This window comes from Setaria italica, chromosome IX, assembly GCF_000263155.2.
Source record: "Setaria italica strain Yugu1 chromosome IX, Setaria_italica_v2.0, whole genome shotgun sequence".
Classification (NCBI taxonomy): domain Eukaryota; kingdom Viridiplantae; phylum Streptophyta; class Magnoliopsida; order Poales; family Poaceae; genus Setaria; species Setaria italica.
In genome coordinates, this window is record NC_028458.1 from 3037787 (window position 1) to 3056431 (window position 18645).

An 18645-nucleotide genomic window follows, 5' to 3' on the forward strand; every position below is an offset into this window, starting at 1 on the left:
GAAACCGACCTCAACTCGCCGATCGGAGAAGCGAACGGAGATTCACGCGGATCGTGGGGCTCGTGGAGGGTAGAGATAAAGAACGCGTGGGCTCGTTGCACCTTCGTCCACACATGATATGCTTGTCTGAATTCTGAAGACAATCTGGTCTATGTCTGTCCATGCAAATTTGACCTGTTCATCTTCAGTCCTCGCTGCACAGTAACGATAACGCCTGACCGAATTTGTCTTCACAATGGGTTTCAAGTGACAGTATAAATCACCTCGACGCAGCTGTAATAAGCTCACCACTGTGAGCATTGTTGCTCTGACCAGATATATACCACCCTGCAGCAGCTCAATCTCTGTCGCGCCGTGTCAGGAACTAACAGGAACGACGATGGCAACGACGGCTAATCTGAATCCCACAACGCCGCTTCTTACATGCCTCCTGCAGCATTTCATCGCCGAGAGCAGCTTCTTCTGCAGGTGGCGATTCTCGGAGGCAGCCCCGTCGGAGACCAAGCCACGAGCCGGTGCGAGCTCGGTACCACGGCGAATGGCGTGAGCGCCTCTGGCCTGCGGTCAGATATCACTGATCAGATGGGTGGGGTTATGCACTTCCTCGCGGGGGCGGCGGAACGGCGGCGGAAGAGCTGGAGAGCAGGACCCCATCTGAACCAGGGGGCTATATGAAAATAATAGGGGGTATTTTGCAAAAACTTGGATTCGCGAGCAATAATCGCGATCCAAATTGGGGGTTAAATGAAAATAGTAGGGGTACTTTGCAAAACGTTGGATCGCGATTATTAATCACGAACGATCCAGGGGTTATTTGTAAGTTCCCGATCGGCGATTCCTGTCGTCCGCGGCTTCGCCGGAGCTCCGCCCCACGCCGGGCCTCCCTTCCCTTGGGGTCCCTCTTCTTCCTCCTGCGTGTATCGCATCGCAGTATCTTGCACGGAGCAAACGCTTTCCGAAGCTCCAGCAAGGGGCGGTGTGCGACTGCGCCTCTGGTTTGGTGTACGACGGCGCCGCACTCCGGCGGCCGTTCCTCGCTTCCAAATGTCACCGTCGAATCGCCGGCGGCGTGGTCCACCACCCCGTTCCGGTCGACGCGGTTGCTGTCCACCGCCTCCTGCAGTGTATCTGTGCAGTGAATTTTGAGGAATTAGCAGGGCCATCGCAAGTTCAGAAAAACTGAAGAAGGAAGAAGAGCAGCTGAAGAATGGAGAAGAGCAGCTTATTCACGAATCGATCACCTCCTTGGAAAAGTAATCAAGAAAGGGGATAACTGGATCTCAATATGGGTCAATCGTCACTTCACCATTCACGTCAGAACTCAATGGCACTTGTTAACCCTCGCCATAATGTCAGTCAGCAACCGGGCGCCTCCATGTCAGATCGATCATTCGAGCATCGCTAGCCATCATCAGGTCTCGTCGTCTCACCGGCTCTACCTCCACCGTCAGCGTCTGACGTCACTGTCACACCGGCACAGGTCAGAGTGACCTGAAAGAACATGCTTGCTGCAGCAGAGGGATGCAGACATCAAAAGCATCGGAGGACGAGATGGCCGGCGAGCGAAACGGGACCGAGCGTGGGCACCGAGTGGACCGGCGGAGCGCGCGAGCTCCTAGCTACCACCGCGCCGCCGCTGAACCAGGGGGAGGACGGCCGATCTGAACCAGGAGGGCTATATGAAAGCTGTAGGGGGTGTTTTGCAAATAATCGGATCGCGATTCAAAATAGGAGGTTAAATGAAAATATTATGGGGTATTTCGCAAATAATCGGATCGCGATCGATAATCGTGATCAAAACTAGAGTTTAAATGCAAATATTCGGGAGCTTTTTGCAAATAATTGGATCGCGATCCAATCTAGGAGGCTTTTCCTCCACAGCAGCTCGTCGGAGCGCCGCCTCACGCCGGGCGTCCCTTCCCTTAGGTGCCTCTTCTTCCTCCTTCCTGTGTCGCAGTCGCAGAAACCCCAACTTTACCGCAAAGGGTTCCCGGAGCCCTCTGACTTGTTCGTGCTGACGGAACGCCGCCTCTAACTTACACCGCGCGCGGGTCGCCGGAGCGGCACGTACGGCGCCGCCGCACTCCGGCCGTTCCTGCTTCTAAATGCATTCGTGAAATCTCCGGCGGCATGGTCCACCACGTTATGGTAGACCGTAGACGCAGTTTGCAGTTGCTGGCAAAGTGCAGAGAATTTCAGGCAGGGAGCTTCAGGACCGTCACAAATTCAGAGCAAGAAACTGAAGAAAAAAATTGGCCCTGCAGCCATACATGTGTGTTATGTGATCAGCAAGACGAAACCGCTCTGCACCTGGTTGTAAATTGCTGTTATGCAAAGGAGGTGTGGTACAGGATGTCAACATGGGTTGGCGTTGCAGCTATCTCCAACAACACAAATGTGTCGGACATTAAATGGTGGGAGACTAACATGCAGGCCTTCAACACAAAGCAAAAGAGATCGCACGCTGCTATTTTGATGTACACCGCTTGGCATTTGTGGAAAGAGAGGAATCGTAGAATTTTCCAAAACCAGGCGATGAGACCTGATCAACTCCTGGGACTAATCCAGAGCGACGTTCTGCTAAGAAGAATGGCAACAGGCTTCCCCCTGCTGAAGGAAGAGCTCCTGTTCTCGCAGTAGTAGTAGTTCTCCTTTCCTTTTCATGTTTTCGTTCAGTGGTGTGTTTTCAACAACACATAATGTAATCAGCCGCTAATCACCATGTAACGAAACTGCTTCCTTCTTCTTAAATGAATGGCAGTGCTCCTGCCAAATTGTTCGAAAAAAAAACTGAAGAAAAGGAAGGGGGGCAGCTGACTGCCCTGTAATCTGGAGTTGTTGTGCTCAAAAGAAGATCTTTGCAGAATTCTAATGTTACATTATCATAAGATGCCTCCAAATGATGCTACTGCCTTTAGGAAAGTTCTCGCTGAGAATGATCTTGTTAACCAAAAGCGGTGGTCATGGTGTCATGCTGTGACTTGTTCAGGAGGGGCTCCTGAAATGAAATCGGTTTTCTTTTTTTACCTCCTGGCTTAAGTCGGAAGTTATTTAATTTTAAGAATTATGCTGATGATTTCTTTGGAAGGTTGGATTTTTCCAGGTGTTTGACACATGCAAAATGCTTAACGGTAATCATATCATCCAAACCACCTATTGCCCCTGAAAATGTACTTGTATCACATTCTTAGCTAACTGAGTTTTTGTCTGATCTTTTGCTGCAGGGGAATGAAAAGCAAGCAGATGCTGCTTTGTACACTATTGCAAATAACCAACTTTAGAACTTGTGTTACCAATTACTTGTTAAATACAAACCTACCCAAAGAGTTGGCAGCTCTGCCGGGATTGGTTGTAGTGCCCCTGGTACTAGCAGCTCGAGAGGTTCATCTGTCCCTGGTGCTAGCAGCTCGAGACATTCATCCGTCCCTGGTGCTAGCAGCTCGAGAGGTTCATCTGCCCCTGGTGCTAGCAGCTCGAGAGGTTCATCTGCCCCTGGTACTAGCAGCGGTGCCACTTCTTATATTGACATCAGTAGTATTCCAAAAAATAATTACACGGAAATTTACAAAATCTTTGGCTTCCCCTCAAAGCCACTGAACTGAGTACTTGGTGAGGTTCTCATGTTGATTTCATATCGAAATACTTTAGATTTGCCATTCTTTCAAGTACTGAATCTATGTTGCTTTCTTATAAAATTTCATTTCTCTTGCCTTTTGCATTTTATGCTTTCTGCAGCTTGCCAGATGCTACATATAATGTTTAATTAGCCTTGTCTAAGTTCTATTGCTTTTGTCACTATGGATTCTTTGCCACTGCAGTAATGGATACACTTGAATTAGGTTGTACTGTGTCATAGACAAATAGCCAAGGGCTACTAAGTCTTCTCATTGCTGCTGAACCATTTCCAAGGAACTGTTGTCATTTATGGTGTATTCCTTCTGCTAATTGAAAAGCACAGCAAACTACCAATGCTCACCTCTGTATATTTGCACTTTTCTTTATTAAGTTATCAATGTGAGCAATTCTCCACATCCATTCAATTTTGAAGTTTATGGTATATTGAGCATCATGCATGATGCAGTGTTGTATGTCCATAGCAAAATGTATGTATCTAGAAAAATCAAAATGACATTTAGTGTATTTACTTGCTATTATAGTACATAGCATCCTTTATGTTACGAGGTAATTCTTTATTGGTTGTGCAACCTGATATAGTGATGTGTCAACCTGGTCTATTATAATACTGCCATATAGAATTTACATGCTAGTTTATTTGTTTGCCATTGTCAGTTGTTTTGTACATACATTGATGTTGACATATGGTAGCTCAATTTATTTGTCTTTTCTTTTCCATTTCCTAAATCCTCTGATGGTGACTACACAGATTTAAATCCCCTTGGAGGTTGCATCTTCTAAGATCAAGGCTGTTGGAAAGGCGAGGTGCTCAGGAACTTATCCAAGTGGCTTGGTGTTACACAGTTATCTTCTGCCAATCACTTGTTTTTGGGATTTCCAGACATGCTTTCTCCTTTTGTATTTGGCTCTGGTAGTTATTTGTTCTTGTTTGGGCATACGGTTATGGTTTCAACTTCTTATTACATACTTTCATGGTTTCATGGTTTCAACTATGGTTTCTACTTTCTTGTTTTAAAGAATCATACAGTATGTTGGCACGGTTAGCTTTATACTGAGGACGGAATTTGCTGAAGCATAGAGAATTTGGATCTTGCGTTCTGTTATTACTACATTAGGGAGGGAGGTGAGGGAGGAGTTTGGGAACGTGACACTCATGGAAGCGTTGAAGAGGGCGCCGTCAAGCCTGGCTAAGGTTGGTTTAGCTCGGTGGTTCGACTACGTGAACAAACGATCCAAAAGCGGGATAAGAGGCCAAGATTGTGTATTAGATCGTTGAAAAGCGTCGTAACCCTCTTATTTAACTATTTGCCACTAATTATTCCTCGTAACCCACCCTACCGATGTGATAGAATCGGTGGGAAATGAGTCGGGAAATGAGGCCGAACATAGGATATGATTTCCATCTTGCCTCATTTTTCTATCCCAATCCTTATTTTCCACTATCCAAACATCACCTAAGTTAAGGGTGTGTTTGGTTGAGCTGTTGCTTTTGAAAAAGTAGCTGTGGGGGGTTGTAGCTTTCAGAAAATCAGCTGTGGAATGTGGGTTGTGTCTTTTGGAAAATCTCATTTGGTTCAACAGCCGTGGCTTTTAAAATAACTAATCTCACTTACAAACGGCCCCCCACGTATCATGCACACATTGGATCTTCTTCTTCCTCTCACCACCATGAGATGCGCCCGCCCGCGCACGAGTTTGGCCGTGCTTTAGCATGATTTCTGAGTCTGTGGTGTATTATAATTAGCATCCATCCAAACTAGCACATCGGCACCGTGAAGTGCCAAATTTTGGCGTGGCAAGCATCGGCTTCAGGGTTGTGCCCCAAACATCATGCGTGATGCTAGTGACAAAGTAAGTTGTGTCACTCACGGTTAGCTTCAGGGTTGTGCCACTTGTATTGCTCTTATTGGATCTTTTAAGTTGGGGGAAAGATTAGGAAAAAAGATGTGTCTGTACTTGTACAATCTGCCCATCAGATAGCAAAGTCTAGTTCCAGTCTAGTTGACTGCCTCCTCTTAAGCTTTGCATAGACTTTGCAAATGTCCAGTCGCTTGCATGTCTGTGATGTCATATTTGCCGATGCACAAAATGATATAAACTTCCACAAACTGCACTTTACTGGTTGATGACTGATCATGGGAAGAAGATGTTAAAGTTGCTGGTAATTTTAACAATCAGGAATCAACTATAGATTCTTTACTGAACACGGAACTGTTGGCATTCATTTTTGTTAACATGGCAGATTTTGATAGCTTAAACTTTTAAAAGACATCATCAAGTTGATTATACCTATTATTGACAATTTCCATCATATCTTTTGTGATTTTATCACCTCCTTGCCTGCAGGTATTAACTCATGGTCAGCCTGGTGAGGAAGTAAGCTTGGAGTTGATCTTAAGGGTAGTTGCTGATGTTGGCCTTGTGGTATGACGTTTCACTAATCCATGCATCCCGAGTTTTAAGGATCAGGAAATGTTTTTATCATTTAGTTAAAAATTTATATATCATATACCAGAGTCTGCCCTGTTTCCATTTTAAGATGTGATTATCCAAATTGTGAGGCTTGTTTCAAATCTATTTCTTTAGCATGTCTCCATGTTGTTATAAGTTACCTTCATTGCATCTTCAGGGACTTCCAAATGCTGGAAAGTCAACACTTCTATCAGCTATTACACTCGCAAGACCAGACATTGCTGATTATCCATTCACTACATTAATGCCAAATCTTGGCCGTCTTGGTGGAGATCCTGCTTTAGGAGCCTTACAGTTTTCCTCAGAAGCAACATTGGCAGACTTGCCAGGTCTAATTGAGGGCGCTCATCTTGGAAAGGTAATGCTTTTTATTTATATGTTTTTTGTTGGTTCCTAATTACAGTTTTTTGGCAGTTTCATGCCGCTTCCCCTCGCTATAACCTTGGGACTCATCATCCAGTTTAATTAAATTTCAGGGTATTGGCCGCAATTTCTTAAGACATTTAAGGAGAACTAGAGTAATCGTCCATGTTGTCGATGCTGGTGCAGATGATCCTGTCAATGATTATAAGATTGTCAGAGAAGTAATTTCTAATTGCTTTCAACCATTCCCATTTGCTGTTTAGCATTCACGTCTCACTGTCTCAGCATTACAATGTTCACTATTTATCTGATGATCTGTAGTTATAGCTTTGAATCTGTTAGACTAGCATTGAAAAATATTTGTATATGTTGTCAGGAGCAGAATCATATTGCTTGTTTGTATATGGTAAGCTTAAGGGGGGGAAAGGAGTTCAAGGGAATACGATGAGTGTAACTAATGTGCTCTCAGTATCTGGCTGTTCGAATAAAGAAAGAGCAGACCAGTTCAGATTATGAGGATACTAGGCTTCTAGACAGTTAGTAGAAATATTGGTTCTTAGAATGAAACTTGCTTTTTTAAAGGATTGAAAATTTCAATTGGGTATATCAAGTTTGTTTGTGGAAGTGAAAATTGAATCATTTGTCTATAGTTTGTTCACAAGTCAAGGTGCAGTGTTGAACAGTGATCTGACATGTATCTTTTTGCAGGAATTAAGGATGTATAACCCCCAATACCTGGAGCGACCTTATGTTGTGGTCCTGAACAAGATTGATCTTCCTAAGGTACACTTCACTTTCAACTCCTTAATTTGAGTCAAACTATTGTCTTCCTAATTCCGCGGATGCGATTTTCTGTTTGAAGTAATCTCCTGAAAATCTGACTTCATATTGACACGGTCGGTGTTTTAACTACTGGCGATGCTTTTTACCCCCTCCTTGTAGGCCCATGATAGGCTATCATCACTGGCTTTAGAAATATCTTCAATTGGTTGTGAAGAAAGGCAGGACATAAGTGGCAGCAGATAATCTAAATGGACACGTAAGCAAACATCAGGTCTCATCGGAGGCTACAGTTGAAGGTGGTGAAAAGCAACTCGGGGACTATCCAAGACCTCAAGCTGTTGTCGCTGCTAGCGTATTGTATGTCTCTTGACCTTACAAAACTAGATGCATGCTTATATTGCTTTCAATTTTAAGCAGTTCATATTCCTGACGAAAAGTGTATAAATTTGCTGTTCGATTCCTCTGGGCTGCCTAATCTCTTAAACCTGGAATCAATATCGTTCAAGTTTGATGTCTGCTTATTTTCATGTCCTGTTTTAATGTCACTTCATTCTGTTTAATTGTAGGGGCACTATAGAAGATATTTTCTAGTTCAACAGAAGTTCTATAACATGCATATAAACGTTGAAAGTTTCGTAGTTGTTTACTACAAAAGAAAAGAGAATTACTCCATCAGAAGCACAATATCACGGATTTTGGTAAATCCAAAGTTTGTCCTTGTTTCTTCTATCGGTCCAATGTGTGCTGCGACACCTATAACATCTATGAAACATAAATATGAATTATTATTAGATGGCTGTCGAATGAGTGGAAGTGTAAAAATTGAAAAGCCAGTAATGGTTTACCTGATAGGTACATGTCCACATTTATTCTTGCTGAAAGCATATCCGTGCTCATAAAATTGAAACTATACTTTGGAATGTCTTCAGTATCTTTGACCGTTTTTAGTGTAGTTGTGGGCAAGAAGTTGACTATTCTGTCATTTACCACTGGCCGATACTTCTGGACTGCTGGTGTGATTCTGACATTTGCAATTGTGTACACATTGCCTTCTTCAATCAATGGTTTGAACTTATCCATATAGGCCTTATTGATAACACCGTGCATCATGGTTCCCTAATTTTGCATCATCAATAATAATTTGTAAACAAAAAAATATACCAAAAATTGCAATCAAAGTGAACATCTATCATACCTCTTGATCAATAAGGATCATGTCAAGACTTAATTGTTCGCCACTACTGAGTAAGGTTGCATTCCACAATCTGGTTACCCTTGCCTTGATGTTCCACAATTCCTTTCCCGGTCTAATTTCAGATAAAGTTTTGCTCACCATTGCAACTTGTTGAACTGCATAAGCAAAAGATGGTGATGGATTCAATTAGACTATTTTTCTATATAAAAGACATTATCTACAAACATGGAATTCAGTTGCCTGCTGTACTACTACAACTGGATCTATGTATTGTTGGTTATTACCGAGTGCCAGATACTAACAGCTTAATTTGCGGGTTGGTGGCAAACTGCAATCTCTGGAATGTCGTTGTAAATATCTGCATGTGTTCGACAGTAGCAACTCAAGATTGTTATTATTCCATAAAAAACATAAATGATTGTCGTGATTGGCCATACTTAAATGTATTATTTTAATTTCGATACAAAGATGCGATAGGAATAACAGTTTGAGAACAATGGTGAGAAGCAAGTCATCTATACCACGTATGCAGGAGGCCATACAATAACAAATTATTTAATAGTACTAATATATTCCATGAAAAGTTAATCTAATTATAGAAGGGGAACCAAACAATCTGCAAGCTTGTATGCGACCGTGCGCAATGTTACTCCTCAATGAAAACAAACTCATATCTGCCTTTGAGAACAACTGTGAGAAGCAAGTCATCTATACCACGCGTGCAACAGGCCAGACAATAAACAAATGATTTAATAGTAGTAATATATGCTATGAAAAATTAATCTAATTGTAGAAGGGAAATCAAACAATCTGCAAGCTTGCATGCGACCGCGCGCACGATGAAAACAAACCCATCTCGCCTATAACTCTATTCTCATTATATTGATTATTTTCCTCTCCTATGACCACGGAGAAAGACATACAGAGAGACAAAGAGATTACAGTACTGGTAGATTGGTTAGGGCATTCATCTATGGAGATTATTCTATAGTAGGATGATTTAGAGAGATATTGGTACCTTTGGTTGATGGTCGTCTTCCTATGAGAAAAGACAAAAGACAAACTGAAACCCGTTGGAGCTCAGCGTTCTCGCAAGCTTGGTGCCTGTTGGATGGATCGGGAGAGAGAATCGCCTCTGAGCGCCGGACTCTGAATTTCCTGTATATATAATGGCCATGCAAACTAAGCTCCGGACTCTGAATCACCATTAAGGTCTAAAAATATTCTAACATTCACGTGGACATTTTAATCATGTGCGGCTAAGAGATAGATTCATTGATGTACGTAAAAGATATATTCTTGCTAACAGATAGATTCATTGATGTATATCTCACGTTCACCTCATATTTCACGTCCGACAATTAAGTCAAATTACATGGAGATAAAGATTAGGGGGTTGCTTTAGTTTATTTTATATAATGGCATAGGTGGGTAATTTATATATAGATTTAGGGGGTTACTTTAGGTTGTTTTCATAATGGCATTGGTGGGTAATTTTTTTGAAAACATAATAGATCCAATGGCTATGGTGATTTAAATCTATATATCGATGGTCGGATGTTTTGCTTTTTTGTGAGAATTTCTAGGATTTCTCTTTTTTTTTTAAAGTGTCCACCTAGGAATCCTAGGTGGCTTCACCTGGAGGCTTCAAAAGGAGCCTCCAATTAGTAATAGTAGGATAGGATTGCCTTGGTTCAACAGGAGGCATATCGGGATCGATGAGATGCTGAAGGAGATAAGGGCAGCCCTGAGAAAATGCTTTGATCACAAGTTACCAGAACAGTGAGCAGGAAATCAGTGTAACGTAGGCTTAGTAATAGTTTAAATACCATTAGTCCAGTAGCAGAAAGGGAATGAACTGGATGCCCCTTGTCACATGTTGAAGAATTTCCAACGGATTCTAAACATGTCGACAATGGGACGATGCAACATATGTAAATAGGTTGGTTTGAGTTGAGAACACGAGATAGTTATGTCGACCCATCATTGTACCATCTCCAATCTGAACAGATGCATGTTGAGCACGTGTGGTGATCAGTTCTGTCTTCGATCATGTGTAAAAGAGATGCAGTTTGATGGAGCCGTCGCTCATAAAAAGAATTCATTCCACGCATCAACATCCAATCTGTCCTGATACTTTTTTTTTAATAGAATGTCCTGATCGCGTCGCGTGCTTCTTTCTCTGACGACGCGCGCAGCCTGTGTTGTGCAGTGCAGCGCGCACGTCTCACCTACGGCGGCGATAAGCCCTGTCAGCAATTAACTACGAGGTGGCGCGGCCTTCTCTTCCGGTTCCGGCTGATTTAACCCCGGCACACACTCAGGAAGGCAGCATTGCGGACGCAGTCTCGCCGCGCACACCCAGTGCCGCTACTCCTCGGTTCCTCGGCCGGGCGGCGGGTGCCGCTTCCGCGGGGTCGAGAGCGCCTTGGGAGCTTCACCGTGACACCGTCTCCTCCGGCCACGGTCTCCAGCCTCCAGCGAGCTCCGCTGGCGACGATGCACACGCCTATCCGCATGAAACGAGCCCTTTCCGCCGGCGAAGCCGTGCGCACGCTTGTGCCGAGACGCGACGCCGGCATGGGCGCATGGCGCGGTCGGTTTCACCTTGCGCGGGGAAGACAGCGACGCGACGTGCCAGCCAGGCTGACCCGTTTTTTTTCTTTTTTTTTCTGAATACGGTTTCTTTGTATTAAAAAGATAAAAACCTTAACGAAAGTTACAGCGCGAGCTTTTCGCCGGGCGCACGCACACGGCTTGAGAGTTCGTCGTCAGTTCCATAAAGCATAACAACCAAAAGGGAAAAAACCAACAACTGTGCGACGGGCTCCTCCGCTGGCACCGGCCACCCTAGGGTGGTGAGGTGCTTCGCTCCTGCTGCATACAAGAGCATGGCTTCCTGATGGAGGCGCCATTCTGAATACCCTGCTATTTCGCTCCTTCCAGATCATCCAGGACACTAGCATAAAGCTTGAGTCAAATCTTTTCCTCTGCCGTGCAATGAAGCCTCTTCTGTTCTGTAACCACCATTCAATGAATGTTGCGTCCTGTGCTGGCGCCTGGTTTTGAGTTCTCAAGAGTGAACTGACGCCATGCCATATTTGCTGTGTGAATGAACAGCAGGCAAACAAATGATCTACGTTCTCTGTTTCCTGGTCACACAAGGCCCAAGCGGCATTGTCTTGCAGCCCTCGGCGCTGTCGTCTCGCTGTCTTCCAGAGACGGTCTCTGCAAGCCAGCCACATGAAAAAACGCACCTTCATTGGCGCCCATGCTTTCCATATCAATCTGCCCACTGGGAAGGTTCCCGATCCCACGAAGAAGGCTTTATATGCAGATCGGGCAGAATAAACACCTGAGGGCTCCCATCTCCAGGTGATGATGTCTTCAACGCCGGGTGTTAACTGAACACGCTGCGGTTGGTGCCACAAGAGCACATACTGATGAAGAGCTTGCACTGTTAACGATCCGACAACGTCAGAGATCCACTGTTTATTGTGCAGCGCTTCAGCCACTAGGCGTCTGTTTCTTGTTCTCCGCCTGACAGTGTTGCAAAGATTTGGTGCAATGGTGCATGGAGAGGAGTTGTTGTTCCATCTATCAGTCCAAAACAAGGCTAGATTGCCGTCTCCAAGCTGCACTTGAATGGAGGCCTGAAACATCTTTTGAGCACATTGTCATTCACAAACTGAACTGGCAGTGACTTCCACGGCCTATTGCTGTCTGTTCTCTCTAGCTATAGCCATCTTAACCTCAAAGCATAAGAAGCTATCCTGAGGTCTGATTTCCATTTTTTTCCTTGAAGTACTAATCATTCATCTGCTGATAATTTTCGTAATATGTTTTGTTCAAGAGTGATAGGTTAGCATTACTAAGAAATTTATTTAGCAACGATCACTGGCTATTTCCAGTGAACAAAAGCGTGGTGGCGCCATCTCCGACGTTGCTTGATGTCCCACAGTCCCAGGGTTGTGGGCGTGGTCGGTGTTGGTCGTGACGTCGGAAACGTGCGCGAAGTGCCGGAGCGGCTGGTAGTGTGGAAGCGAGACGTCTTCTTCTCATACGCTCGGGCTAAGTTGCAGGCATGTTCTAGGTCCCATGGACCCTGCAATTCCACGTCCACGCGGATGTCGTCGACGAGGCCAGATGTGAACATCTACTGCTCCTGGCGGTCCGTCAGCGGGCCGGCGTGACTAAGGAGGGTGAGGAACTTGCTTTGGTACTCCGCCACCGATCCGGTCAGGCGTAGATGCTGGAGTTCTCCTTAGGGATTGCTCCATATTGGCAGCCCAAAGAGGTCCAAGAGACCCTGCACCGACGTGATGAGTTTGTCGACGCTGGAGAAGACCAGGGAATAACAGCACATTCTCTCTATTTCTGCAGTGTCCTGCTCTGTTTTTTTTAAGGGTACAAGGACCTGCTACCTGAATCATACACGTACATGCGTGCACGTCTAAAGGAAGGGATTGGAGATTCAGTGTGCCGGAAACACGCAGTACTGAACAGCTGAGCATAAAACTTGGGTGTTGTAAGCTGTAACCCGTGAAAGAACACACAATGCAGGCGCAAAAGAAACGTTGCTTAGGTGAGTTACGTCGCGTTGATGGCGTGATGCTAAATGAAAGAGCTTGGTTGGCTCCAGCTAGTCCAGGTTGGCAATGACAAAAAAAAAAGTGAGATTAGTAACGCGATGCAAAAATCGTGTATGACTTCTGCAAAATGGATGGTATCATCGGAAGATGATAGCTGGCATCGAACTCTTTTTTTTTGTCTGAAAATGTACTTACCTGAAACATTTACTTATGGAACATTAGGAATACAATACCTTTGAAAGTCGTGCTTGGTTGATGCAAAAATGATATAATAAAAAATTGATAGCTGTCAGTAGTGATATATCATCGAAGATTGCGTGCGTATTTGATTACTTGTAACATATTTGAGGCCCCGTTTGGATGACTCTAGGCCCTATCACATCAAATGTTTAGGTAAAATATTAAACATAGTCTAATTACAAAACTAATTACACAGATGGAAGCTAATTCGTGAGATGAATCTACTAAACCTAATTAGTCCATGATTTGATAATATGGTGCTACAGTAATTATTCACTAATGATAAATTACTAAGGCTTAATAGATTCATCTCGCGAATTAGTGTAGGGGTTCTGCAATTAGTTTTATAATCAGCTCATATTTAGTACTTCTAATTAGCATGCGAATATCCGATGTGACAGGACTAAACTTTAACCCCTGGCATCCAAACACCCCCTGACTTGCTAAACGGAACATGGCATGATAGATGATTCTTTTTGATACTGGTATCGGTCTCTACTACTCCCTCCGTTTTTTAATATATGACGCCGTTGACTTTTTTTAATTTGTTTGACTATCCGTCTTTTTCTACAAATATTTTTACAAATAGATAAACCTACAAGTTAAATCTAAAGTATATTTGATAATAGATATAATGATACATATTTTATTTTAGTTAACTAACTCGTTATCTATTGGTAGTTAAAGTTGAAGTAAAAAAATTGACGGCGTTATATATTTAAAAACGGAGAAAGTATGTACGTCATGTGTTGTCTTATTGTCCTAGCTGCCGTTGACAACGACCCAGGCATGTTGCCTCCACCAGCAGTTGGGCACAGACGTTGCTCGGCAAAGCTAACAAAATTCCAGAAAATCTACAAATCAGCAACGACCCCGCTGCTGAAAGGATTGGGAGATGAAGTTGAATGGGATTAGCATTTAGTATATGTTTAATTAGTGTTTTTTCCTTCCGATGACAGGGAGATCAATTAGCACTTGAGCAACACTTCATTTGACTTCGAACCACTTGCTTGCAACCCTCTTCTTCTTCTTTTATTCCAGACAATGGACCCCAAGAAATACAATAATAACAAAAATTGAAACGTACACTCCGTACTGATGTTTACATGCACATTTATTTTGGGATGAAAGAAATTAAACACACACATCTCTCTTACCGATCCTGACATGGCTTACCAATCCTCACATGACATCACATCACAATAACCCCCGTCACCATACAAAATAAAACAAACACAGTCTTCGGACATGTAATAATTCACCATGCATGCAAACGACTCCACACAGTTGATGATCGATCAGCGGCCCATCCCCTGTTCCGCCGGCGCGTACATGGCTTTTCCGGCGCCGGCGCCGCGCTGGGCGTTGAGGTCCCATCCGAGTTTGGGGTCGAAGCCGCGGGCCTTGAGCTCGTTGTACTCCTGGCAGAGCGCGCAGGGCTCGCAGCAGAAGTGGACGCAGCAGTCGCAGCAGGGGTTCTCCGGGAGGCCGAACTGGGCGCTCATCTTGGAGCGGTACGTGCAGGAGTAGATCCAGTGGCACCCCGTGAGGGAGGCCAGCAGCGCGTACAGCGTCCCGCTCGCCCCGCACGACGTCGCGCCCCGGTCCACGATCTCGGCGACGCGCCCGAACGTGATGCACGGGCACCAGCACGTCAGGCAGCACAGCCCGCAGTCGTCGAAGCAGTCGCAGAGCCCCGAGGACCACTGGCTGGTGGCGTTGCCGGTCGCCGGCGCCGCCTCGCTGGACTTCGCCGGATACATCGTCTCGGTCGATCGCTGGGGTGTGGAGCGAGCTGGCGTTGCTTGTAACAGCTAGCTAGCACACCACGTACAGAGCTGCAGTCGTGTCTTCTTGCTCGGTGCCAAGTCGCGTTTGCGCTTGCCGTTGCTGGCCGGGGATGAAGGAGCGAGCTAGCCGTGGTGCTCTTATATAGGGGCCGGTGGCGAGCAAGTGGCGCATCGGTCTCATCCCGTTGCCATGCAATGCGCGTCGCGAGCCCCGCCGGTTCCGTGGGGTGAATGCATGCGCTCGGACTCTTGGCTCTTTGGGGGCCGCACAAAAATTTCCTCTCCATCTTCGCCTGCTTCTTGTCCAGTTGCGCGTATGCTCGTTCGTCGTTCGGCTACTCTTCTTCCCTCGTTTTTGCCCAGCTCAATGAGGGCCTATAGAGATATTTTTCTTTCCATTAAATTCCAGGTCCAGAGAAACCGTATTGTGTTACAGTATGTTTCTTTTTCCAAGCCCAGCGAGAAACTGTATTGTATTACAGTATTGTATTAGCAGCCTAGCGGCAGCAACTGCTGAGCACCGGTGCTCCAGTGGCTGTTAGTTTGCTGTAGCTGCTGCAGCAGCAGCTTGCCGAGCAGGCTAATATAAAGTCAGAAGCACCATGCATCCAATTGTACGAAATCCGTAGACTAATAGCAAATGTGACCACAACTCGAGCCCTACTACACCGACGGGAAGGAGACGGGCACGGCGCGAAACCGACCTCAACTCGCCGATCGGAGAAGCGAACGGAGATTCACGCGGATCGTGGGGCTCGTGGAGGGTAGAGATAAAGAACGCGTGGGCTCGTTGCACCTTCGTCCACACATGATATGCTTGTCTGAATTCTGAAGACAATCTGGTCTATGTCTGTCCATGCAAATTTGACCTGTTCATCTTCAGTCCTCGCTGCACAGTAACGATAACGCCTGACCGAATTTGTCTTCACAATGGGTTTCAAGTGACAGTATAAATCACCTCGACGCAGCTGTAATAAGCTCACCACTGTGAGCATTGTTGCTCTGACCAGATATATACCACCCTGCAGCAGCTCAATCTCTGTCGCGCCGTGTCAGGAACTAACAGGAACGACGATGGCAACGACGGCTAATCTGAATCCCACAACGCCGCTTCTTACATGCCTCCTGCAGCATTTCATCGCCGAGAGCAGCTTCTTCTGCAGGTGGCGATTCTCGGAGGCAGCCCCGTCGGAGACCAAGCCACGAGCCGGTGCGAGCTCGGTACCACGGCGAATGGCGTGAGCGCCTCTGGCCTGCGGTCAGATATCACTGATCAGATGGGTGGGGTTATGCACTTCCTCGCGGGGGCGGCGGAACGGCGGCGGAAGAGCTGGAGAGCAGGACCCCATCTGAACCAGGGGGCTATATGAAAATAATAGGGGGTATTTTGCAAAAACTTGGATTCGCGAGCAATAATCGCGATCCAAATTGGGGGTTAAATGAAAATAGTAGGGGTACTTTGCAAAACGTTGGATCGCGATTATTAATCACGAACGATCCAGGGGTTATTTGTAAGTTCCCGATCGGCGATTCCTGTCGTCCGCGGCTTCGCCGGAGCTCCGCCCCACGCCGGGCCTCCCTTCCCTTGGGGTCCCTCTTCTTCCTCCTGCGTGTATCGCATCGCAGTATCTTGCACGGAGCAAACGCTTTCCGAAGCTCCAGCAAGGGGCGGTGTGCGACTGCGCCTCTGGTTTGGTGTACGACGGCGCCGCACTCCGGCGGCCGTTCCTCGCTTCCAAATGTCACCGTCGAATCGCCGGCGGCGTGGTCCACCACCCCGTTCCGGTCGACGCGGTTGCTGTCCACCGCCTCCTGCAGTGTATCTGTGCAGTGAATTTTGAGGAATTAGCAGGGCCATCGCAAGTTCAGAAAAACTGAAGAAGGAAGAAGAGCAGCTGAAGAATGGAGAAGAGCAGCTTATTCACGAATCGATCACCTCCTTGGAAAAGTAATCAAGAAAGGGGATAACTGGATCTCAATATGGGTCAATCGTCACTTCACCATTCACGTCAGAACTCAATGGCACTTGTTAACCCTCGCCATAATGTCAGTCAGCAACCGGGCGCCTCCATGTCAGATCGATCATTCGAGCATCGCTAGCCATCATCAGGTCTCGTCGTCTCACCGGCTCTACCTCCACCGTCAGCGTCTGACGTCACTGTCACACCGGCACAGGTCAGAGTGACCTGAAAGAACATGCTTGCTGCAGCAGAGGGATGCAGACATCAAAAGCATCGGAGGACGAGATGGCCGGCGAGCGAAACGGGACCGAGCGTGGGCACCGAGTGGACCGGCGGAGCGCGCGAGCTCCTAGCTACCACCGCGCCGCCGCTGAACCAGGGGGAGGACGGCCGATCTGAACCAGGAGGGCTATATGAAAGCTGTAGGGGGTGTTTTGCAAATAATCGGATCGCGATTCAAAATAGGAGGTTAAATGAAAATATTATGGGGTATTTCGCAAATAATCGGATCGCGATCGATAATCGTGATCAAAACTAGAGTTTAAATGCAAATATTCGGGAGCTTTTTGCAAATAATTGGATCGCGATCCAATCTAGGAGGCTTTTCCTCCACAGCAGCTCGTCGGAGCGCCGCCTCACGCCGGGCGTCCCTTCCCTTAGGTGCCTCTTCTTCCTCCTTCCTGTGTCGCAGTCGCAGAAACCCCAACTTTACCGCAAAGGGTTCCCGGAGCCCTCTGACTTGTTCGTGCTGACGGAACGCCGCCTCTAACTTACACCGCGCGCGGGTCGCCGGAGCGGCACGTACGGCGCCGCCGCACTCCGGCCGTTCCTGCTTCTAAATGCATTCGTGAAATCTCCGGCGGCATGGTCCACCACGTTATGGTAGACCGTAGACGCAGTTTGCAGTTGCTGGCAAAGTGCAGAGAATTTCAGGCAGGGAGCTTCAGGACCGTCACAAATTCAGAGCAAGAAACTGAAGAAAAAAATTGGCCCTGCAGCCATACATGTGTGTTATGTGATCAGCAAGACGAAACCGCTCTGCACCTGGTTGTAAATTGCTGTTATGCAAAGGAGGTGTGGTACAGGATGTCAACATGGGTTGGCGTTGCAGCTATCTCCAACAACACAAATGTGTCGGACATTAAATGGTGGGAGACTAACATGCAGGCCTTCAACACAAAGCAAAAGAGATCGCACGCTGCTATTTTGATGTACACCGCTTGGCATTTGTGGAAAGAGAGGAATCGTAGAATTTTCCAAAACCAGGCGATGAGACCTGATCAACTCCTGGGACTAATCCAGAGCGACGTTCTGCTAAGAAGAATGGCAACAGGCTTCCCCCTGCTGAAGGAAGAGCTCCTGTTCTCGCAGTAGTAGTAGTTCTCCTTTCCTTTTCATGTTTTCGTTCAGTGGTGTGTTTTCAACAACACATAATGTAATCAGCCGCTAATCACCATGTAACGAAACTGCTTCCTTCTTCTTAAATGAATGGCAGTGCTCCTGCCAAATTGTTCGAAAAAAAAACTGAAGAAAAGGAAGGGGGGCAGCTGACTGCCCTGTAATCTGGAGTTGTTGTGCTCAAAAGAAGATCTTGCAGAATCTAATGTACATCG

General features: G+C 46.1%; 1 protein-coding gene and 1 pseudogene across 1 annotated transcript; one reads left to right on the forward strand and one right to left on the reverse strand.

Moving 5' to 3' along the window:
• Positions 1-379: 379 nt before the first annotated feature.
• On the forward strand, positions 380-10553 carry LOC101755283 (annotated as a pseudogene).
• A 4026-nt stretch (positions 10554-14579) lies between these two features.
• LOC101755689 (cell number regulator 7) lies at positions 14580-15044 on the reverse strand. Its single transcript, XM_004986125.1, has one exon. The coding sequence runs from the start codon at positions 15042-15044 to the stop codon at positions 14580-14582; it is 465 nt and encodes a 154-aa protein (XP_004986182.1).
• Positions 15045-18645: the final 3601 nt, after the last annotated feature.

Coding starts and splice junctions, on each gene's coding strand:
- LOC101755689 (XM_004986125.1), bottom strand. CDS start 15,044: ATGTATCCGGCGAAGTCCAGCGAGGCGGCGCCGGCGACCGGCAACGCC.